Source organism: Phalacrocorax aristotelis, chromosome 5 (assembly GCF_949628215.1).
Source record: "Phalacrocorax aristotelis chromosome 5, bGulAri2.1, whole genome shotgun sequence".
NCBI lineage: Eukaryota > Metazoa > Chordata > Aves > Suliformes > Phalacrocoracidae > Phalacrocorax > Phalacrocorax aristotelis.
In genome coordinates this window covers 71,249,533-71,272,409 of record NC_134280.1, presented here as the reverse complement: position 1 = coordinate 71,272,409, position 22,877 = coordinate 71,249,533, and the positions used below count along the sequence as shown (strand labels likewise).

The window sequence follows — 22,877 nt, the reverse complement described above, 5'->3', positions numbered from 1 at the left end:
ATTTTGAGCGCTCCCCTGTCGCCTCGCAGCCAATGGGGAAGGCGGGCGGGGGGGGGCGGCGCGGCGGCGATAGGCTGGCGCGGCGGTGACGTCGGCGGGCGCCAGGTTTGAATTCCAGGCGGGCGGAGGGGCCAGGGCCATGATGGCGGCGGCGGCAGCGGGCCCGGCGCAGCTACCGGCGATATGCAACCGGCGGCTGGCGGAGTTCCTGCGGCAGGTGGACGACACCGACCTGGTATGGCTGCAGGAGATCCGCGAGGAGGCGGCCAGGATGTTCAGCAGGTACCGAGCCGTTACCGGCTGCCCACCCCGGCCCGTTACCGGGCGCTCCCCGCCGTTACTGGCCGCCCCCCGCCCTGATCCCCCGCCTTTCCCCATCCCCTCGCAGCCACTACAGCGACGAGCCGGAGCTGATGCCCAAGACGCCATCGCAGAAGAACCGGCAGCGGAAGAAGCGCCTCTCCATCCTGCAGGAGGAGAACCAGGAGCCGGGCAGGAAGAGGTAGGCGCGCCCCGCCGGGTCCCGTGAGGAGGAGCTGGAGGCAGCGGGAGCTGGAGCTCGGCGGGTTCGGGGCGGCTGGAGGCGGAGGGCAGAGGCTTCCCCCGAGCCTCAGGCAGACAGGGAGCTCCTGGGAGGATGCAAAAATCTGGGCTTTTGCTCCTGGGAGGATGCAAGAGGTCGTACGAAGCTAATCTCCCCATGGTGCGTCCCGTGAGGTGCTGTGCCAGGGTGCTCAGCCCATCATGACACTGCTGTTCTCGGGAGAAGCACTGCTGTGGGTCCTATTTTGTATCTCTGTGTTTCTTCTTTCTCTCGTGATCTCCTCCACTCTAAAGTGGTTATGCACAGAGTCACAAATTAGTTACTTTCCACGTTAGTCCCTTGCTGCGGCTCTGTGCATGCTGAGCTCTTAGAAGGGCTCATCCCAGATGTTCTACCTTTGTTTTCTGCACGTTTCCGTTTGCACATGGAAGGGCTTTGGTCTACTCCCAAAGCCAGTTCCAGTCTAAAGTGCTGTTTCTGTTGTCAGATTATCTAGAAGGAAGAAGAGCAGTCTCCAGCTCCGATCTTCTCAACGACTGCGAGACAAAAAAAACCTGGAACTGATGGGGGCTGAGTCCAAAGAAGTATCTCCACTGCAACGTGTGACAAGATCCCAGGCTGCAATGCTTTCTAAAAGCTCAGAGGTCTGTCCTGAGACTCCTTCTGTTCAGCAAGCACAAGGGAAGGTTCCCTTCATAGAAGCCAATGTCAGTGCTCTCATTAGCACTGAGAATCATCTCCAGAAGAGTGCACCTAAACCAGCAGAGCAGCTCTCCATGACCATCATCCTGAGCTCAGGTGACAGCTCTCCCAAGGAAAGCGGGGTTGCCAAATCGCCGTCTGTGCCAGCAGCCTCTGAGCTGACGGTCCCTTGTACCCCCGAGGCAAACGATGCAAGTGAAAGCGAGGCCCGGTCTAAGCTGAAGACAGCGAAGGCAGCTAATACTACTATCATTTTAAGTGAAGAGTCTAGCCTGGAGGAGGCAGGTGACTCGCCTCAGGTACAAGAGGGGCCTGACAAGGAGTCTGCCCAGTGCATAAGGGAGAGCCAAGGGACTCCGACAGGCTCTAGGCTGAGCCGTCGCTCAGTGCGCAGAAGTCTGTTGTGCAAAACCTCCATGACTCACAGAACCTCCCTGGCCGAAAAATACTCGCTAGCCAGCAAGAGGGAAAGTATGATCCGGAAATCTATCAGCAGGACTATGGCCAAGAAGAAGGTGGCTCGGAAGCCATCCGTGGTCTCCAGTCACGTGGATGGTAGGTCTGAGTGTCACCAGACGAGTTTGTTTGGTACCATTCCTGCTCTTTTTGTTGATATACTGCTTTTTCCTGCTGAAGGAGGACAATGTTATGGGGCTAGTTCTTCATTTTGGGTGCAGCAGCTGATCATCCTGGGCTAGACAAGGTGCAGTTAAGCATGGATGTTCTAGCTGACTTTCTAGAGACCTATATGAATAGAGAAACCCAGGTAACTCTGCTAGTTCCTGGCCTATGAATTCAGCCTCGTAAATCAACTGGGAAAGGAGGTAGCTATCACAAATTCATGGCTCTCTAAACAGAATCTGTCTGCTAGTTCTAGAGCTTCTCTTTTGAGAAGGGGATTTTGAGGCTGAACTCTGTAACATGATTGAAAGTCTTCTAAACTTAGAGTTTGCAATACAGGCATGTTTCAGGGAAGGACAAACTGATTTAAATTCTTCCGTGCGACAGGAATGCAAGCGTTGGATTTGGTGCAGGAGAAAATTCATGGATGTAACCTGTCTCTTTTTTTTTTTTCAAGCTGAGGGGAAGAAGTGGCTATTAAGCAGTGGGCTAATAAATGGCTCCTGAAAGGCTGGTGATGCAAGAGAACCTTTTCCCTGTAACTTGATGTTGAGGAGAGATTGTCTCTCTTGCACAGTGTACTCCTTTGTTTGAAGGGAGAGCTAACACAGCTGAAATAACATTGCTCTAATGTGTTTACGTGCAGTGTTCTAGCTATGTGGGGTTTGTGCTGTACAGAGCTGAATTTTCTTGAAGAGCTATCCTGGGTTTGCTGTAGAAGGACACCTTTGGAGAAGCCCTTCAGTGGTTTTTTCCATACCAATTTAACTGTTCTAGCTGAATGTTTTTCTAGAGCAGCAGCACTGCAGCCCCAATACAGGATTTCCTGGTAACGGGTTACTGTGGAGTTCTGTGTAAGCTTCTAAGCACGGTGTTGAGGGCTCCCTCGGTAAAAAATGAAACAGGAGGGAAGTTGCCTCATCTGTAACTTTGAAGAGGCACCGAAGAAGCTTTATCTACCCAGTTTAAATGATCAGTCTGTATTGTCTGGATCTGGATTACCTGGGAGGTTTAAGGCAGGCTTTATTTCTTCCCTCTGTGCTACCTGACACAATTGTTCTTCTGCCTAGTCAAAATTTCCAGGTGTAAGGGGAGGAACTGAGATGTTTCAGGCAGCTCCAGTTGAGTTTGTTAATGCCTGAAAGCCCAAAGAACCCTCATTAACTACAGAGAGTGTCTGCTCTGCATCAGATCTTGCACTGGATAAGTGTACAGCGTGTGTGTGTGTGCTTCCTTTGATTACATCTGCAGTGGAAGTGTGGGAGCAGACTGCATGCTCATGTGCTCTGACGATGCAAAGTCTGCCCTTGAGTACTCGGCTCAGGCTGAAGCTGCATTGCCTTCTTAATTATTAACAGCAGTTTCTGGCTGTGGAAGTACTTAAAAGCTTGGTACCACTGAGCCCGCTGGAATGCTTAGCAGGAAGCAGCACTCTGACTGTAAATAATGCTGGTTTTAACTACTACTGATATCTGGACACGGCCCTGCAAGATGAGTCTAAGCCCCAACCTAGTCACTCTTAATGTAAGCTCTTTGAATATCACTTTGAACTCATCTATAATTGAAAGCATCTGTTTTCTTATACTAAAATTGCAGGCAGCGTTTTCTCTAGTGCTCCTCAGGTGTACTCAGCTGCCCTTACTTCCAGCAGCATGTGCTGGAGTGGTGGGCCGTAGCCCAGGAGGCAGGGCAAGCCCTTCCACAACAGCCTTTGCTCCTGCAAAGAATCTTGGCCCACACCTGTCCGTTATAGCTCTGGCATTTTTTCTTTTCCTGCAGTCTCCAGCTCTGGAGAGGTGCCAGAGGATGAAGAAACAGCTGTCCAAACTGGGTGAGACTACTTTAAGATATTTCTTTAACCTTAATATCCTGCGTGGAGGGTTTTTTTCAGTGGTATTCTTGGTATAAAATGCACTGCTTGCAGATAATGAGTGGCTTCCCAGTTTCCTTGATGTTACAAAACATGGCTGCCTCTTCTTTTTTTTTCCCCTAGGCCGCCTCCTGGACCTTGTACCCCCTCCAAGTTGGTAAGATTTGAGCACAGGTTAAAAGACTTTCTGATCATATGGACTTGTGAGCAAAATGTGTTGAATACACCGCTTGTTTGCTGTTGGGGAATTAAGGAGCTCTGGCCACAGATCGCTGACTCGGTCAACCTGCTGCATAGCACTTGAACAAAGAAGGCACAGAGCACCCAGCTCGCATGCGTCCGTGGGCCTCCCTGGCTCCAATGCACGAGACTAGAGAAAGTCTGAGACTGTCAAGTCTGTTTTAATCACAATGTTCCAAAATCGACACAACAAAAACCAGTGAAGCTTTATTTGGAAAAGGAGCGCGTGTGACCCAAGGTTATTTTGGATGCAAGTAGAGGTATTCTGTCAGTATGGCCTTAGTCTCAGGTGCTTCCAAAGCCAAGGCTAGCTTTGACTAGAAAATAGCATTCTCTCTGTTGTTTTGCATAAATATATTTAAATGTAGATGGTGGGTTGATGCACAGCAGTGCTGAATACTACCCTTGGTATCGCTGGCATTCAGAGCAGAGTCCTGCTTTTTGGCTCTTTCTCAGCCTCCTGCTAGAGACCAGTCGTATGGAGATTCAATCCTGAATCCATACAGATAAACAACCTTCTTAAAATTCAGGGAAGCTTTTTTCCGCTGGGCAGAGTTTGTACACTATTACTATGTCTGTATTTTTAAAGCTGCCTTTGACCTTTTCATTAGCCCTGCAGACTATTCAAAGCTTGTCAGTTTGTCTTAAGACCACAGAAATTTGTAAATACCATTCAGATCAAAACATATCCCTCCGCAGTTCTCGCTGCCCTCCTGAGGAAGAAATCCCAGGATTATGTCAGTGTTTTGTCCAGAACAATTTTCAATAGGCAAAGAATGAATTAAGGGAGTGGAGCTCTGAGGCCTTAAGCACTCTGTAAGCAAGGACGGGCTTATCCATGCTTTTGTGGCTGTGCTTATCAGAAGAACTGCAAAAGTTCAAAGAAACTCATTTTTTTTAGTGCCCCTGGACTTTTAGCTTGCCCGAGTTACAACTGTAGAAAAGCTTAAAGGGAAAATGGGGAGAAGAGGAAAAAGAACAGACTGCTTTGCAGGCCTGTGGGTAGAGACTCGTGCCTTTTGTTTCTATACCCTGATGAATTCATAACTACAGTCCAGTCCATGTAGTGTATTTGAGCTTCCCTGATCCCCATCTTTTATTTGCATACCCTTGCTGTTGGGAGTGGGACCCTGTTGCCTGTCCCGTTCTTAGCCTGCATCACCAGGTTACCTCACCCTATCAATCAGCAGTTTGCTTGGCGAACCAGACGTGTTTGGTTTCTGCCAGAGACGTCCTCTGGGCGCTGTGAGCAGCGTGAAAATGCGTTGCCTCAGCAACCTTCTCAAACCAGAAAATACCCTTGTCTCTAGGGTCATATAAGGGCGGTACCTGTGCGCATGCTGTTACTTAAAGGTCAGATGCTTCTCGGGCCTGATCTCAAATTAATTTGATCCATGTCCTTCTGCTGGCCTACAGGATGCTTCCTATACCTAGCCTTAGGATAAGACTTTGCAGGAGCATTTGGGGAGGATAACGTTTCCATACTTTCTTCTCTTCCCAACCCCTTTGTGTCTGCCAGCCTGCGCGCTGGCCAACGTGGGTCTGGGGAGTGGAGTTAATGCTTGTGTTGCTAGCAGAGTGCAGATTTCAAAAGCTATTGCCTGCCTCTCTCACAGGCATATAAACCCATTATCACAACAGAGTCTTGTGTAAGTGCCAAGGCGGCAAATGGCAATGCATATCACATTTATAACAAACAGATAAATCAAGGAAATGAGCCTTTTGTCTTTGCTGTCTCCCTCTTTGTCCATTCATCGCTGCTAAGTAAAAAGAGTGCTGCCAGACTCTTTGCCAGAAGTCCAGCAAGCATAAACAGCCTTCCAACCTGCAATGCTTTTGTCCTTAATTGTTTATGAGTTTGTTCAGTTTAAGCAGTCAACCCCTCTTTGCAGATACATGGGTTCTGGTAATGTCTGTCCTTCAAGAGGTGATGTGACATCACGGAATTTACCGAGATGGTGTCCTGAGGTATTTTGCACAGCTGGAGGGTTAGGACTTCACTCTGGGTGCTGGCACCAGCACTTCATACTATGCATGGGGTTTTGCAGTCCTTGGTAATATTGCAGTGCCCTTGTACGAACGAGGTCGTGATTTGAAACGGTAATCGGCTGTTTCTGAGTGCGGATGGTGCTGAAACCCCTTTGCTTTTCCTACAGAATCCCCAAAGTCTGCAAATGTCCCTTCGTTCTCAAAGCGTCAGCAGAACCCAGCAGCCGCAGGAGACGAGCACCAATGGTAGCTTCCAGAGGGTTTTTGCGGCAGAACTTTAAAAAGTCATCGCTTGGTGGGGAGGCTGGCTGGGAAGTTTGAAAGGTTGGCTGGTTAATTTGAGGGCCCGGTTTTAATCTTTGACAAGCGAGGATTTGTTTCGAGAGATGAGCAGCTAGGAAATTCTGTGCTAGAGTTATTTTCCACCCTGGGAAGCGCACGGAAACGAGGACGGAGGCATGCCTGTTCTTGGGGTTATGGGAGAACATGCTGAACCCTGTTTCTGAAGCAAGCGGTTGCTCCGTGACTGTGCAGAACACAGTAGTGTTGCGTTAGTGCAAACCGTGTCCACAGGTGACTTGAGACAGCTTTGCTTTATTTGGTATTTCTAGGTTTGAACGGTGTGGTGACGTTGCTTGCTGAAAGCAAGAAAGGTCCTGCTATGCATAAGTCATGGCAAGTTTTTTGCTGTTTAGTGAGCTGCTGAATCTGCTGCCTGCTTTCAAAGCTGTGCTGGAAGGGATTTTTCTTCTGCTAGAACTAACTGTGTAACCATGTTTTCTTTCAGAAAACGGCTTAAATAAGAGCAGGGAGACCCAGGAACCACCCCAGAGCGCCAGGTATGTTCGTGGAACCATCCTGGTTGGAAGGTGGCTCTTGAGATCTGTAGTCCAGGTCAAAGCATGTTCAACACTGCAACATCATTAAACGGCTTCAGTGTTTTGTGACTACAAAACTTTTGCAATAAGTTTTTTCTGCCTCTATGAAAAGAGGATTTAATTTGTATCTTCTTTCACATTAGAATTTAATTGGATATCTACTTGTGTATACACAATGAAATATCTTTTAAGCTAGGGTAGTTTTATAACCTTTTTCAAACCTGCCTTTGAGACAATCAGGAGGATACGCCACATGTGACAGACACTATTTTTCTCACAGGAGAAAGCCAAGTTACAAAAGAGCTGTGGATGAACGCTATGACAACCAGCAAGCAGAAGATGGAGGGCTTTCTCCTCTGAAAAGAAAGACCCCATCCCCTACCTTTCCAGCCAGCAAAGTAAGGTCCTTGTAACCCTGATATGATTCACCAAGACCTGTTTCTTAACACTCCTGAGGATTGTTTCTGGCGTTCCTCTCACAGGTTGTACGTCCTTTCAAAACATTTCTGCACACTGTGCAGAAGAACCAGCTCCTCATGACACCAAGCTCTGTGGCGAGAAATGGAGTAATAAAATCTTTTATCAGGTACAACACTCCTCTCCAGTCCGATCCCAAGGTAAGATGAGACTGTTGTAAGCTAGTATGTGATGGTCTGATGAGTGTCTAAGTTAAAGCACAGACGTGAAAGAAACTTTTCAACCCATACTAAACAGAGAAGTAACTTTAAGATGTCTGTTTACACTTACATAAACTAAATAAAATTGTGATTAGTAAGCTTCCTAAAGAATTCTAATTTGGACTCAAAGCTCTGTTAGTGTAGCATTCCCCTCTGGTATTAGCAAGTAACAGCTGAGAAGGAAAATTGGGAAACAACAGTCAAGGGGACTTTGAACACTGCAGTTGAGGCGTGTATCTGTAACTGAAGTCTGCACATGCAAAGTCTCTAGAAAGGACTTTTCTAATGAGTGAGATCTGAGCAAATGCCTCTTAAATCCAAACTTCTGATGATCTGAGGTTTTTCAGCCCTTTGAAGCAGTAAGAAACATGAGGCTGTCCTGAACAGGAGACTGCTGGGTCAGCGAGACAAGGATGCCAGTGTCCAAATCTGATGGCGTCAGTATCGGTGCAGGAGCGTTGTTGCAACTGGCACAGACAAACATCACACCTTTGCTGTTTGCAGGCAGATGCCTCTACCTGTGCAATACTATGGCGAAGCTTACAGCATCGCAGGGGAGGCTCCTGTACCCCAAAGAGAGTAGTTTGGGCAGACGGGGTTTGAGGAGATCTGGTTGTAGATTTCAAAGGGAATTGGCTTTCCCTGTGTTCTGCTTACACAGGACAGGTTGGTCATAAATCATGATCATTAATTACGTGGGCTGGACTTGCAGTAGGAATGCTACCTGCATCACTGATGGGCAGCCCTCACTCTTACCAAATCTAAATGCGCATCAGTATTTAGCTCAGAAGTCAGAGCTCAGGAAAAGCAGCTTTCAGTCGCTGTGCTGTAGTTCCTATTCCAGAATCGCGGCTGGCAGTGTCAGGCAAGCACAAGGGTGCAGCTTCACGGATGCACCTAGGGATGCGCTCCAAGCTGGCGTGCTGAGCGTAGATTGCTCATGCTTCTAATACCCAACAACTTGCCTGCAAAATCAGGTAGTTCTAGGGCTTGTTTTCATTTGCAGGGGAGTTGGGCAGGGAGAGGAGGGCATACTGCAGAAACTGGTTTTCCTGCATCCAGCTTATATCTGGCAACCTCGTATCAGAGCTGCTTTGTATTGCTTAAAGCTGTCACGGTTGTGCTGCTCTGAGAGCCTTGCTGTATTCCCGCAGATAAGAGAAGCCTATCATTAGGAAGTAGTGAAGGATTCAAGCTTCAATTTTGCTGGTGTTCCTGCTGACACTGGTGTTGTCCCTATTGGCAGAGGAGCTAATATGAGAACAGAGTCTTCCCACTAGTGCATCCTCTGCTGTCGGTTCATTGAATGTTGTATTTTAGGTTTCATTCCAGTGTGGGCATCTTCCCCTCTGGACGACTTCTGTGTGGGGTCTCAACATAACTAAATAGCACCAGAGCAATAAGATACCATCATTAGTTTTAAACTAGCCAATTTGGATATGAATAACATAATATATATAAAAATAGTAATTTACAGCATGGAGCCCAGCATAATAATCACTTGACTCTTTCACCGTGCTTATCAATGGGTTTGTATTAAGACCAGGCCTGTCATAATTAGGCATCTGCAGTATCAAATCTGGCATTAGATTATCTTAATCTGTTTGCTGTGACTGTAGTGATGGCTGGATCTTGCTCTTCTAATTGACAGTTATACTGAGGCTGAGCTAGCTGGACTGCTTAGAAAAATGAGGAAAATGCCCTGCATTTCTGTCTAGATGACATATGGGGCTGACTGTGCTTGAAACAAGCTGTAAGCACTCTGTCTAAATGGTGGTGGCTTACCACGAGATAAAGCTTTGTGGGAAGCAGAGGCACTAGTGGGAGCTCTGAGCTGCAGCAAGCAAGGTGTTTCCTAGAGCACCATCTGTCCCCTACGCGTGCTGCAGGAAGCCGGTGTCACTGCCGAGCATTAGCACTGCTTTTCTGGTTCTTTGTACCAACATAAATCACAGTGCTGTATGTCTGCAGTCTGTGGAAGCTGCCTGGACTTCAGGAGCTGATGCTTCTCTTTTGGTGTCCCAGCTTCTTCTCTTGCTCTCTAAGATTAACACCGCTGCCTTGGTTTCTATCACATCTATTCCCGAACACCCGTGACCACATCGCAGGCTCCCTGAGCTCTGTTTTGGGGTGGTTGCCATGCCTTGGTTCTGGCTGCAGTCCCTGGGTGTTATCTCTGGGCCCTTAACCTGAGCAAGTTGGGGTGGAAGGACCCCTGGCTGGTGGGTATAATCACATTTCAATGCACCTCAGGAAAAGGAGAGACAGAAGCTAGAGACTCTGAGGAAAAAGCAAGAGGCCGAGCAGCTGAGAAAACAAAAACTGGAGGAAGAAAAGAAACGGCGACTAGAAGAGGCAAAGCTGTGAGTACATCCTTTCTGCCTTGTCTGGACTGCTCCCTCTGCAGTGTAGGTCCCCATATCTAGGTCTTCTGTCTTGCACTTGTTACAGTTATGAGTGTACATTAGTTGGATGTATTTCGAGTATGATAGTAAGAAATTATATACTGCTTATGAAAAGGAGTGAGATTTCTGATACTTATGAGAAAATTCTCATAATCTCAAAGGGGGAAACTGATATCCCAAAGAAAATGGAATTTTCCGCTAAGCAATAACACTGAGCCATGTGAGCCGGGCAAAAGGGGATTTGGCGCCAGAGAAGGGAGCCGAGAGCAGAGGGAAGCATTTGTCTTACGGCTGTAGCCTTGAAGAGAGCTGAGAGACTGACGGAAGGGAACGTCCCGCCTCAGACGCCACTGAAAGCTGGGTGATAAAGTATATAGTCAGGGAGGACAACTAACTGGGATGTTGATAATAACTAAAACCAGGTGTCCTTCAGGTGAACTATCGCCATTATAATATTAAAATTAGCGCCCGTAGGCCAGAAAGCCCCCCGCTCAAATCAGCCCCCCACTCTCTGAGCGTATATGACAAATTTAAAGGGAGCTGCACATTTAAGGTGAAATAAGAAAAAACTACCCAATTATTAGCTGTGGAGCGGGAATATTAGCTGTGACTGACACACTTAACTGTATAAATACCTTGTAGTTTCTTGGTGTGGAGTGCAAGCTTTGGGGTGTTACTGCCCAGCACCCGCCTTTGTGCAAAACCAAAATGACTAAAACACCTCGGCTCTGGGTGGAGTCTGGTGTTTTGCACACTGGGCAAACGAACCTGCTCCCTGGGAAAACAGTTTTGTCCTTACACGCAGCAAAAATTCTTGCCGCCTTGCTCTCACAATGCAAAGACAGTATTTGTTCTCGTAGCATCCATCTGGAATGCTAATAAAAAGTCAACTGTCCCAGCTGACTGATTCTTCAACCTTTCATCTCCAGTCTCAGATGGAGCTTAAAAATATCGCTCATGTTTAAATGAACGGTGTATTTGGTTCATTGTGTTTCATGCTGCCCAAGAGCTGTGTCTGTTGGCCTTGTATTTGGGTCGAAGGAGCTTGCCTGGCTGAACTACAATGACGAATGAAGTTGTCCTGTGTCCTGTAGGAAGCGTGAGGAGCGCCTGCGCAAAGTGCTGCGGGCTCGGGAGCGGGCAGAGCAAATAGAGGAAGAGAGGAAAAGGCGCATCGAGCAGAAGATAGCTCTGTTTGATGAGAAGACTGAGAAGGTAAGGCCCAATATACCTGTAGAGTATGAGTAAATAACCTGTTGAGGTAGATGATGCCACGAGTGTTTGTTCCAGAAAGAGACGAACTGAGGCTGCTCGTAAATCTAGAGAATGAACTGGAGAACAGCTGAATAAAGAACTCTCCAGAAACCTGGCAATTCTGAGTGACCGCCTTTCCTGTGGCTACAGCAAATGGCAGATGATCCTTATTTTCCAGAATTATGAATCTAAATAGGCTTTATTAAGACTCTGTTAGTCAGATAGGAGAAGAACTTCGAGTAGGTAAAGCCAGCCTAGTGGCCCTGAGGCTTTATCTACTTTAAGTTGTTTTCCCATCTGACTAATACAGATGAAGAGGTGACAATAAACATACTTCCTCCAGACCCTTCCTTGTATCTGAGACTTTCAGGCAATTTGCACATGTGACCATAGCAGTCAGTTGTCTGCTTTAATTACCTCTATCTGCTTTTCTTATTTGATGGTTCTGAGAATATACTCTGGCTTTTGTCGTGTTAGATGTATAAATAACAGAATAGGATCAGCTCTTCTTGCGGAAATATAGAATAAGGTAATTTCCCTAAATATTACCTTTTGAAAATAATAAAGCACAGGTCTCACTGGCTCCTGGTGGCAAAAAAAAGCAAGGTTTTGCCCTGTGAGAGGGTGGGAGCTCTGCATCTTTGAGACTTACTGCGGAGATATTTCACGTGCACAGAGAACTGTCCCATCTGAGACTTAGGTATTCAGGTAGTGCTCTGTGTGTCTAGGTGCGGGAAGAAAGGCTGGCAGAAGAGAAAATAAAAAAGAAAGCAGCCGCCAAGAAGATGGAAGAAGCAGAGGCCCGGCGCAGGCATGACGAAGAGGCCAGAAAACAAAAAGCACTGCAGCAGGTCGGTGCCGGAGCCCATCCTGTCATCCTGCGTGCGGTCAGAACGGCCGCAGTCTGCCACAGTCTTTGTAAGCAAGGAATCCAGCAGGAGTACTAACACGAGGCAACTGAGGGAAAAACAGTGTAGTGAGAGGCTTTGTCCCTAAAGCTCTCAGCAAGGTTGTGCTTCCTCTTGCAAGAGAGCTAACCTCTGCAAGCTGTTAGTGGTGGCTGCGACACACGCTGCTCCCGCAGATCTGGACAGATTCTTACTAAAGACCTTAATTTGTGGAGTGGCAGGTATTAACACCTCTCAGTTAAACCCGTCTCTGAGATCCAGAGTGTGGTGGCCGTTAGGCCCTCTGGGGTGTGTTGTGGGCAGGGAAAGGCCAGCACTGAAATAGCTGGAGAGGTGCACCCACCCCAAAAGCACCACTTGAGCCCTGAGCTGATGCCCTACTGCGCAGTGATGGGTGCTGGGCACTTGGGTCAGGCAAGCTGTTTGGGCTCCTTTATTCTGGAGCCTGTTCCTGTATGGCATAAGGTGAGTAATTGCCTTGTTGGGCTTACCAGGAGGAGGAGGAGGAACGTCGGCACAAAGAGCTAATGCAGAAGAGGAAGGAAGAGGAGCAGGAACGTGCCAGGAAGATTGCTGAGCAGAGACAGGCAGAACAGGAGAGAGAGAAACAGCTGGCTGCAGAGAGAGAGCTGGAGAGGAAGAAGGAACAGGAGAAGAGGATCCAGGCAGAAAAGTAAGACTAAATCCATTTATGTACTAAATTCTGTGCTGGGACTTCGAAAAGAAACAGGAACAGAGGGCACTAGTGAAAGGCTTAAGCAGCGAATGAAGAGCTACTTTGTGCTGTCAGCACAACTCTGGACCATCACGGGTACTGAGCTGCCAGGAAGGCGTTCTGGGCTCAGTAATGAAGGCAGGTGGGGAGTGCCCTGAAGAGCTGCGAGGAAGAGGGGTTTGCAGCAGGCCCTGGATGGGAGGGTGCCCCTGTGTAGCTTTGAGAGTAATGGTCTGTTGCTTTGGTTCTCAGGCTACGCGAACAGCAGGAGAAGGCTGCTCGCCTGCAGAAGGAAGCGTTGGCCGCTGAAGAACAGCTTCACAAGGAGATGGAGAAGAAAGAAGTAAGTATTTTCTTTTTGTAGATGGATCCACATGGATCTGACTTCAGTAGCCGTTACGGTTAGGAGCAGCTTGAGCTGTGAAGCTATGAAGAACCCTGATGAGTGAACTGTTGCACTTCTGAACTTGAGCCGGCCAAAGGTGCTTTTACCCAGAGTCTGTTCTGTCCATTTCAGAAGGTACGCTTGATCTCTTTAGATGGCAGTGGTGCAAAAAGAAAGGACGGGCAATGCGCACGTTGAAGTGAGGTTTTCAGCTCTTCCCTCTTTCTGTGCCCAGGGGTATCTGTACAATAATGAATCCCAGACTTTTCAGAAGCAACTTCTCAATTTCACAGCTGTGCCACCTTCAGCAGAACCACAAGTACAGAGTGAGGCGTTGTCAGGTTATCTCCTCCGAAGGTCATGCCAGCACAGGTTAACTGAACAGGCGTTTTTGCTTGTGGTGTTGAAGAGGGAACTCTTGATGCCTTGGCAGTCCGTGCTATTTGAATAAAGCAACTGCAGCTAGATAGGCGCAGGTTTTTGCTTAACTTGCAGCACGCATTTTCACTGCAGCAGAGAGAAAGCCCGCAGGTGGTGTTCAGGCAGCTTTTGGAACGTCCCTTCTGAAGGATTTGCACACGCTATTTGCTGGGAAATGGTAGCAAACCTGTTGCTATTTGGACTGTTGCTTTTTGGTTTGTATAAGATCTGAGACAACTTGCAACTTGCAAGAAAGAACAGAAGGTTGGAATAGGTGGTTGGAAATTGTCCAACACTTGCCTGAAATCGTTGTCACGCCACTTAGCAGAGCTGTGGTATTAGCACGGGGACAGCAGCTGTCCAGCTACCTTCAGGGAGCTGAGTTCCTTGGTGAGGATCCCTGCGTGCCCGGCAAGCTCCTCGCCCTGTCGGTTAGCTTTGTGAAGCTGACAGGCAGCTGGTGGTAGACCTGTGTACAGTGTGTCCTGATGTTAAGGCTGGGTGGGGTTTATTTCACTTGACTTTTGAGTTAGCAGCCCTTTGGTTTCCTTTAGATCCAGTAGGGAAAAACTAAGCATTCATAGGGTGAGATTCCTTTGACCTGTTTGGGACAGTTACCGTGCAATGGGATGACTTGGCCTCTAAAAATACTGTTTATTAGTCTTAAAGAGAGGCTAAGATGAGTAGCACAGGCTTCTCCATCTGCAGATGGTGGGCTGGCTCCTGATGTTTATATCCTAAAGATAAAGTCATTAGCAAGTTTTTCGTAGCACGAGGTTAGTGCATTATCAGAGGGAGGCAACTAATGCTCTTAAATGGGAAGGTCAATTTGTGCCACTCTGAGGGAAGCTCGAGCTGTTGCGTTGCATTTGTTCAGTCTGCACTGTGTTCGAAGTGCTCCTTAGCATCACAAGTAACAACAACTTGCAATTAGATGCTTAGATTTTTTTTTTGCATATCAAAAAATGGATCCCTAGATTAACAGCATAGCTTAGTTCATAAGATTAATTCATTTGCGGTGTTGGCTTGCCAGCAGGAGGAGAAGAGACTAGCAGAGATGAAGAGGCAGGAGCAAGAACAGAAGAAACTGCCAGAGGAACAAAAGGCTAAAAATATAGCCCAAACACAGCACCTAGAGAACAAAGAGGTAATTCTGCTCTCTGGTGAAAAGTCTTCAAGGGATGACATCAGAGAACTTTGATTCCAGCCCTGACATGCTGTTACAACAAGCAGTTTTACCCTCTGCTTTTTATATTTCCTTTCAATAATGAAGGGCTTCTGTAAACTTTTTTCTTGGCCATCTGAGGCTGACGCCTTGTGGCCCCGAGGATTTAATTGACTCTTGGGGACTGAAAAGGAGGGAAGGGAAGCGGCAAGTATTTGCCAGGATTTTCTTGCTGTCAGGATAAGACAGTGGCTGTTCAAGTTGCCTTGCCTTTTGGAGCTCTTTCAGTACTGGATGAACCTCGCAGGCAGTAGCGATGCTGAAGTAGTTATTTAAGTTCAAGGCTGGAAACGGCCACGGGATGGCAGCAGAGCCTGGAACTCACTGCCTTTGGGCCTCCCTAGCGATGGAACTTGAGACGGTCCTGGAGGGAAGGTACATACATGTCTTCAACATTGAAGGCAAATGTATGGCACTCTATCTCCTTCCAAAGCTATGTATTTTGATCTTTAAATGCAAAACAAGTGAAATGTGAGTTAATGTTAATGGACACAAAGCCATGAAGGCAGCCTCTTGTGGGGAAGAAAAACTGTTTCTGGCTCTCTAGAGATGCTTGCCCCCGAGCTAAGGGCTGACTGACGTTTCATGGCTAGTGAAATTTCAGTTTTAAGTTTTTCTTCATCATTTGCATTTCCCTCAGACATGCTGTTCCCATCGAAATTACAGTACAGTTTGTCCTGAGCTGATATGTGTGTATTCTCTACAAGGTAATATTCAGCTTAATATTAAACAAGTCCAGAAGTTTGGCTGCAGACCAAAGCATGTTTAAATGTGCTACTTAAAGCCCATCCCTTGGCTCCAGCTTTGAGGATGTAACACCACCATTTAAGCCTTGCTTGAATTGAACAGAATTGCCTATCTATATTAGATGCATGTATTGCTGGCTTGTTCATGCCATAGGTAGCCAATTAAGCAGCCCAGTTCAACAGAGGAATGCAACGGAAGGTTGTAATTGGGTCAAAACTTTAGAACCTGGGTCAAGTTCTTAAGTTTTGACCCAGCTTCAGGTTTTGTAATTATGCAGTAAAGCAAGAGGTGGAATACTAAGGTATTCTGGCCTACGGGCGTCTTGCTGCAACTTGGAAGCGCAGCAGTGCTGTTGCAGCTAATGCCTGTGGAATGTCTTTGTCTTCTAGAATTCACCTGCCTGCAACTCATACCAGATGACTCCACGGGCCCAGAAAGAGCCAAAGCCCCCCGTGATGAACCCAAACAACTATGGACTGGATCTGAACAGTGATGACTCAACTGATGACGAAAGCCAGCCTCGCAAGCCCATCCCTGCCTGGGCCACTGGTATGTGGTAGCAGGTTGAAATCTGCCCTGAGAGCCCCCAGCAAACCTTGCTGCTGCTTGGCTCTGATGGATAACAAGACCTGGCATAAGAGTTTGCCCAGTTCCTCCTGCCTGCACACTGCAGTTAAGAGTACTAACTCCTAGCCATGTGGCTGGAGTGCTGAGTCAAGGGCTTCTCTACCACTTGGGGAGCTTCACGGGACAATACTGGGGAACAGTAGCTGCTAGTGTCACTTTGCCTGTGTGAACGGAGTAATTATGAACTAGTGCTCTGGCCTTGAGCCTGCTTGACATTGATTTATCTTTAAAAAGCAAAGTATTGCTAGATGTGACAGGCTAGGCTCCAGACTGGTGGCTGTTCTGGTTCCGAAACACTCGGTTCCATGATTTCGTATTCCACCTACCCCAGGGGAGCTAAGAAGTTGCAGGGAAACTAATAGTATCTGCAGGAAGAAAAACTGAGAAGCCTTGCCTCTTGCAAACTCATTCTAGTTCCTGGACAGAATTCAGTACGTGCAGCATTCACCCTCCAACTATCCTGAAGCTTTAGGCTTAAACAGGGTGCTTCACAACATCAAATACTGCAGGATTTCTCCTATTTGCGATCTCAGTGTGATTAGAGATGAGGCAAGCAGGGATGCATCGCATACAAACAGCCTACACAGCAGTTTCCATTACAAAAAATTAATGAGGATTTCATCTTTTGTTTCTCCAGGGAATCAGCTTACTCAAGCTGTAGTCTACCAGTACTACAACCCTCCCAACATTGACGCGCTCTTTGGGGTGATTGCAAGCCCCAGGCTGGAGGACATCTTTTACAAAAGCAAACCGCGCTACTTCAAGCGCACGAGCTCTGCTGTGTGGAATTCCCCGCCCTTTTCAGGTGCCAAATCGGTTCTAGGTCTGCCGTACGGCCTGAAGAAGTACTGAGGTGGGCAGTGGCTGTTTCTTGTGGACCAGTGGGTATGCATTTCTGCCTCTAGGTGAGAAAAGAGTTACTGTTCAGTATATATGTCTTTAGGTGTTAGCATTGAATAAATGTCAGCTTTTACTGGGCCTCTTGCATTTTTCTGTTTCGGGGCTTGTTTTCCCACTGTTAGGCAAAAGAGCAAGTTTTTGGGAGATACTGCCTCGGAAAGATGTATCTCTTTTACCCTTAACTTTAAGCTGGCAAAGATTTAGACATTTAGGTCACGAGAGTGCATCACCTAAAAGCTATATGATCCTCCCCCTCCTCAGGCAGGCAGCCTGGTAGTGGCTGCCAGCAGTAGAGGCTGTTGTGCGTCTGCCGTCCCTGGCCACCTCGCGGCGGAGGCCAGAGTACTCGCACAGCTAAGGGCCCCTCGGGTAAAATCCACGTGCGCCCTGTGGGTGATCTCCAGAAGCAAGACATTAGCAGGTCTTCATTGTCTGCAAACTGCAAAGGGATTTCATTGTTCCATTTTTCAGTAATACGCTTTATGCCAACGCCAAGTGCAGTTATGTGCGTAAGCTAGATTGGTACTGGTGTCACGACAGCTCGGGCTGAAACACCCTGAAGACTTTAGGGACCTTCCTTCAGTTGTTGGGGAGAGATGTGACCCTCAGCATAATCATGTCTCCAGGAATACCTGGAGTAGTGTATCAGACTTTGTTGATCTAAGCTTTGTTAAGAGAAATCTTACAAAGGTTCTGATAGAATTTTGTTTCTCTAATTTAAATTCCGTGTCTGTGGCAGATTGGATTGAAAGACTGAGTTTAACCTCAATGCCTGTCTTTCTCTTTTCTCCCCTTGGCTGTTTAATTTGTTCGGCATCAAAGCTGGCTTTATTTCTGGGCCTGTTTTGCCCTTCATGTTCAATAAGGCAGTGTCAAATGGACTGTTACCAAAACAATTTCCTCTTAACAGCAAAACATCAGCTCAGAGTTTCGGTTCCAAGAGCACCTGGAGTTTTAGTCATTCTTTCTGCACCTAACTTGCAAATGGCACTGACGCTTGTGTGTGCTCTGTAACAAGCTCCTGTGAAGAGAGTGTAGAGGTCTCAGTAGAACAGTACTTACTGGAAGATTTTAAAAGAAGCATTTACATTAGTTTCTGTGGGTTATTGTGGAAGCCTGTCTTCTGCAAATTAGGCAGCCTATGTGGTTCTTACCTCAGATTCATTTCCTTGCGGCTTGATTTGTTTCAAAGATGGGTGAGTGTTCATGGCCGCAGTCTCAGTAAGCAAAAGGCTGAAAAACACCGTTTCTGTGTACATAAACTCAGTCCTTTAAAAAAACTACACTGTATGGAGATGATACAACCTGTAAGGAGGCTTTTACCTTTCCTTGTGCATGTAGTTAATGAACTGTTTGCAGGCAAATGTCTTTAAAATGATGGGGGGCTTTATATTTAAATACATCAACTGCTAGGTGCTGTGCTACTGGTCGGTGTTTATATCTGCGCGATGACTGTATTTTGATAGTTGCTCTGTAGATCGAGTTTTGTATCGTAGAATGAACGTAACCTTTTTGTAAGAAAGCTTGCTGAAATGGCAAAATGCTACTTGAATGTCTGACAATTTGATAAAAGTGAGTTAATCATCTCCTGGGCTTCTCTTTGGGACTCCTCATAGCTTTTTTTATTAGAAATATCTACAGTAGTTTGGAATCTGTCCTTTTGGGTTGCTTTTTGCACTATTTCCTTAAGATAGGAATGCTCTGTCTAGGAAGAACTTCATAACTCCTGCTAACAGTGGAAAATAATTTGTGCTTCGGTAACCCTGCAGAATTTGCTGACTAGGTTTGTTTCTGGAAATTGAAGAGGGATGGTTTGGCACGATGATATATTCCCAGAAATCTTTGCTAAGCAATACATGGCTTGAATATATCTTGAACTAAGCTACAGCCCTGTAATTCACTACTTACAGAACTTTAGAAAATACTCGGAATTGCTACCACCAGATGGAGCAGGAACTTCAGGCAGAGCATACAACCGGAGCACTGGTAGTTAAGACCACACAAACAAAAAAACACAAACAGAAATCCCAGCAAATTATAACCTCAAGATTTTAAGAAAGGTATTTTTCTCTCTTGGTTTCAGGTATTTCTCTTAATTTTTATTCCTGCTTGCCCAGGCAGCCTTTCCTGAGCCCCAAGGGCTTCCTGGTACAGTCTGACTCCAGGTTTGTGCCTGGCCCTGAGCTGGGCCCCCCGGAGGTACCGCTCAAGGCGGGTGTCCTGCCTGTGGGCTGGATTTCAGTAAATGTTGCACAGGCAGACTTTAGAAGCCGCTCCTGAGCGAAGACAGTCTTAACCACAAACCCCCAGTTATTTCGCTGTTGTCCAAGGCAGATCCCTGGATGGGTTCAGAGGTTATTCCATCCCCCAGCTCTGAATCAGCTCTTGTATTCTGCTGCCTGTTCTGACTTAGAAAAGTTTAATGGAAGCCTAGGTGACAGAATGGCAAGATCCACCTAACCTGTCACTGCAGCTACTGCTCAGCAGGTACCTAGAAAATCATAACAGGGAAAGCATAAAGCAGTTCTCCCAGGTGAGTGAACTTGGCCATCAGTAATTGGCAACACTTCATGCCATTGGGGGGAAAAAAACATGATCGGATATATATTGTCTTTTCTAGACCAACAGAGTTCTCCTGGAGTCACAGAAAGTATCTGGAGCCAAATGACACCAAACAGAAAAATGGGATTGCTACCACATGGTAAACTTGCCATCCTTTAAAGTTAGTTGGGGTCTCAAACCTAAAACTGCTCCACAAAAGAACAAGTAAAAGCAAAGCTGTTTCTTGACGGGAATATTAAAGGGCACGTTGTGCCTGGCTTTGGCTTGATGAACAAACATCCCTCCTGTCCCTGGGGCTTTCCGGGCTCTAGCTAGCCTGGGGGCTTCGTGGCTGCCGGGCAGGCCAGGTAAGTGGTACCCTCCTTGACAGAACCGAGGGGCAGGCTCAGGGGTTTGCGACAGTCCGTCCTCACCCTAGACCTCGGCTCTGAGGAATGCAAGGGCCCCGGGATACCGGAATCTTTTCCAGTACCTACCAGTTTATTGCAAGTTACTGACAAGTCCAACAACCCCGAGTGGTGGGGTGGTTAATACTGTCTCTTTTAATCATGATGAGTGTTAGATACTTTGTGAAAAAGGGATACTGGGAATTCGGACAAAAGGTTGAGCGGGCAGGTTCTTGGCCAATAGAAAAGCCATTTCCAGCCCTCAAGGACCACTTAAGCTTAGTAACAATGGTAAAACCTGGAACTGACTTTTGCCATCTCATGAGACAGATTCTGGCCTCACAAAGGCATCAGAGCAAATGCTCATGGTATTGCTTCTGAGCCATTTAACTTATTTTTATACCACTGATCTCAACAAAATTACCTAAGATTTTCCTTCTGTCAAATGCTTCAGACTCATCCTTGAAGGTAAGCAGAGTGGGATGACATCTTGCAGACTTTAGCAGCTACGTAGGAAAAAGCAGCTGGCCCCTCTGAGCTAGGCTGCCATGGTTCAGCTTTGTTTAGCACACCTTAAAAAAGGCAAAAAGGGACTTTTCTTACCAGCTTTTCTCAGTATCACATGAGGTCTACGAACATGAACCAGGGCCTCCCAACACATGCTCAGGATCACTGACACTCAAAGCATTTCCTCTGCGTTTGTTTTCAGGTGGAATCCCAATCCTATCTGGGTTCAGAGATGCTGAAAATCTAGCAAGAGAAGCTAAGTTTCAAGTAAACAGAACTATTAAATCAGTTCGAAGCATGCATGAGAGATGGCATCCTGGCCAAAGCCCTACTGAGGCTTGGTTCCCATTGCTTCTGCCCATTTACACGTATGACTTGCTCTGGCATTCCCTCTCCTATAGTAAATATGAGTATCCTATAATCCTCTGAATTAAAATAAATCTAGTGTATGTGGCTGTTCTGCAACTGGAGCACAGCAACTGTGTTCCCTGGGGCTAATGCCTGTCTTAGCCTCTCCTTGAGGGATATGGCTGTGTCCAAGGGAATGGTCCTGTCCAAGGTAGCCTGGTACTTGCTCAGCACTAAACCACCCCCAGGCAGCCAAAAACCATGAAAAGATTGCAGTGGTGATTAGAAACAAGCCATAAGCAGGAAGGTTGGAAGACAATGGAGCCACACGGGAAGCTGTCTGGGTGTAAAACTGAGGTCTGTGCGCTTCGCCTCGGGGAGAGAGCATTGCTGCACACCTGGCTCTGGGGCTGCATCCTTCCAGGGGCTTGAGAGAGGTCTGGGGAGAGGAGTCCCTCATCTGCCCCCCTTGAAATGACAGTGGGCAGAAGCTGCATACCCTGGTGAAACCTGCTTCTCCTTTCTACTTGTAACTTTCCATTTCCAAGTGCCAAGAGTACTTTCTCCACTTCACCTGCTGCTGCCTTTGAGTCCAGGTGGCCACCTGTCCTCCAAGGCACTTGTTTGCACTGCACAAAACACTGACTCCTGGAACAGCAAACAAATGAACAATCCCCCTGGGGCAGGTCAAGGCAAATTCTGCTGCTTCTTGCCTTGAACGCTGTGTTTACTAAGTCTTTTTTCTGGGCACCTTTAGCCTAAACTGTTCACTAATAAGGTGGTTGTAGGTCTTTGCTTATGTCCTGGAGGCAGGTTAAGCTGTGAGTTCTGAAAGGATGTGGCTTCAGCCTCAAACCCCCAGCTAACACTGTGCTCTAGCTACAGCCCTGCCTTGTACCCGGGACTGAGCGTTTCACAGCCTGTGAGCTGTGGGTGACAAGCAGCCTGCAGGCTACCAGAAAACAGTATGCAAATGGGTTGCAAGAGAGTAAAAGTGGCATGCACCCTATGAATTTCTGACTGTCGCGTAGACACGTTGCGGCATAAAACAGAGAAGCCCTGGTCTCCTAATTTAAATTGGAAAAATAACTGTAAGCAAGTGGGCCCAGCACTGAGGGGACCAATTTGTCTCCTCCCATGCGCACACAGGGAGAGAGGCCAGCTTTGCCTGGGCTGTCACACTACAGGACACTCTCCAAAGTATACGGGGGTCTTTCCAATACAGCTTGGACCTAGACTTTATCTTTTCATTGTTCAGGGATTGGTGTGAAAATATTATTAATTAAAATGGATTGTGGTGACCTGATTGCTGACAATGTTGCCAGCAGTAGGAAAACAAGAAAAAACACACTTTCAGACAAATCCCCCAATGACATAGAGTAGCTGACAATGAAAGATCCAGATTAGCAGTCCTTGCCAAGGGATACATATTCCTGAATATCATTTCCTTCATCCAGGGCCATCGTGGGTCTTTTCAGGGTCTCTAGAAGCTTATTTTTATCCAAATACTCCTTTGAGGGGGAGTTCTCTTCTTCATTGGGGGTAACGGGGAATAGCACAGCTGATTTTTTGCAGTCTCCCCTTTTGAGAGCACCGAGCCCCTCGGTAACAGAAGCGCTCAGCACTTACACACCTGTACCAGGAATAATTCACCGAATCACAGACTGGTTGAGGTGGGAAGGGACCTCCGGAGGTCAGTGGGTCCAGCCCTCCCTGCTCAAGCAGGACCACCTAGGACCACTTGCCCGGGACCACAGCCAGGCAGCTTTTGAGTGTCTCCAAGGAAGGAGAGAGACTCTACAAGCCCTCTGGCAACCCGTGCCAGCGCTCGCTCACCTCACAGTGAAAAAGGGCTTCCCGATGCTCACAGGGAACCTCCTGTGTCAGTTTGTGCCCATCGTCACTGGGCACCCCCGAAAAGAGCTTGGCTCCCTCTTCTTGGCACCCTCCCTTCAGGTACTGAGACA

The 22,877-nt window shown here is 47.2% G+C and overlaps 1 protein-coding gene across 3 annotated transcripts; it reads left to right on the top strand.

Moving 5' to 3' along the window:
* Window positions 1–93: 93 nt before the first annotated feature.
* On the top strand, window positions 94–17,185 carry INCENP (inner centromere protein). 3 transcript variants are annotated; one of them, XM_075095344.1, is made up of 17 exons: window positions 94–282; window positions 389–502; window positions 1,032–1,801; window positions 3,647–3,698; window positions 3,861–3,894; window positions 6,134–6,212; window positions 6,754–6,805; window positions 7,125–7,242; window positions 7,327–7,461; window positions 9,775–9,884; window positions 11,021–11,141; window positions 11,909–12,031; window positions 12,583–12,761; window positions 13,056–13,146; window positions 14,645–14,755; window positions 15,970–16,129; window positions 16,845–17,185. In XM_075095344.1, exons 1-17 carry the CDS (start codon window positions 140–142, stop codon window positions 17,057–17,059), a joined length of 2,607 nt encoding a protein of 868 aa, XP_074951445.1. In that variant the 5' UTR covers window positions 94–139; the 3' UTR covers window positions 17,060–17,185. The 3 variants fall into 3 exon arrangements, with proteins under 3 accessions (XP_074951445.1, XP_074951444.1, XP_074951446.1); XM_075095343.1 differs by having other exon boundaries at window positions 109–282; window positions 14,642–14,755; XM_075095345.1 differs by lacking the exon at window positions 14,645–14,755 and having other exon boundaries at window positions 109–282.
* The last annotated feature ends 5,692 nt before the right edge of the window (window positions 17,186–22,877 follow it).

Coding starts and splice junctions, on each gene's coding strand:
- INCENP (XM_075095343.1), top strand. CDS start 140: ATGATGGCGGCGGCGGCAGCGGGCCCGGCGCAGCTACCGGCGATATGC. Junction 503..1,031: donor CAGGAGCCGGGCAGGAAGAG/GTAGGCGCGCCC, acceptor TTCTGTTGTCAG/ATTATCTAGAAGGAAGAAGA. Junction 3,699..3,860: donor GAAACAGCTGTCCAAACTGG/GTGAGACTACTT, acceptor TTTTTCCCCTAG/GCCGCCTCCTGGACCTTGTA.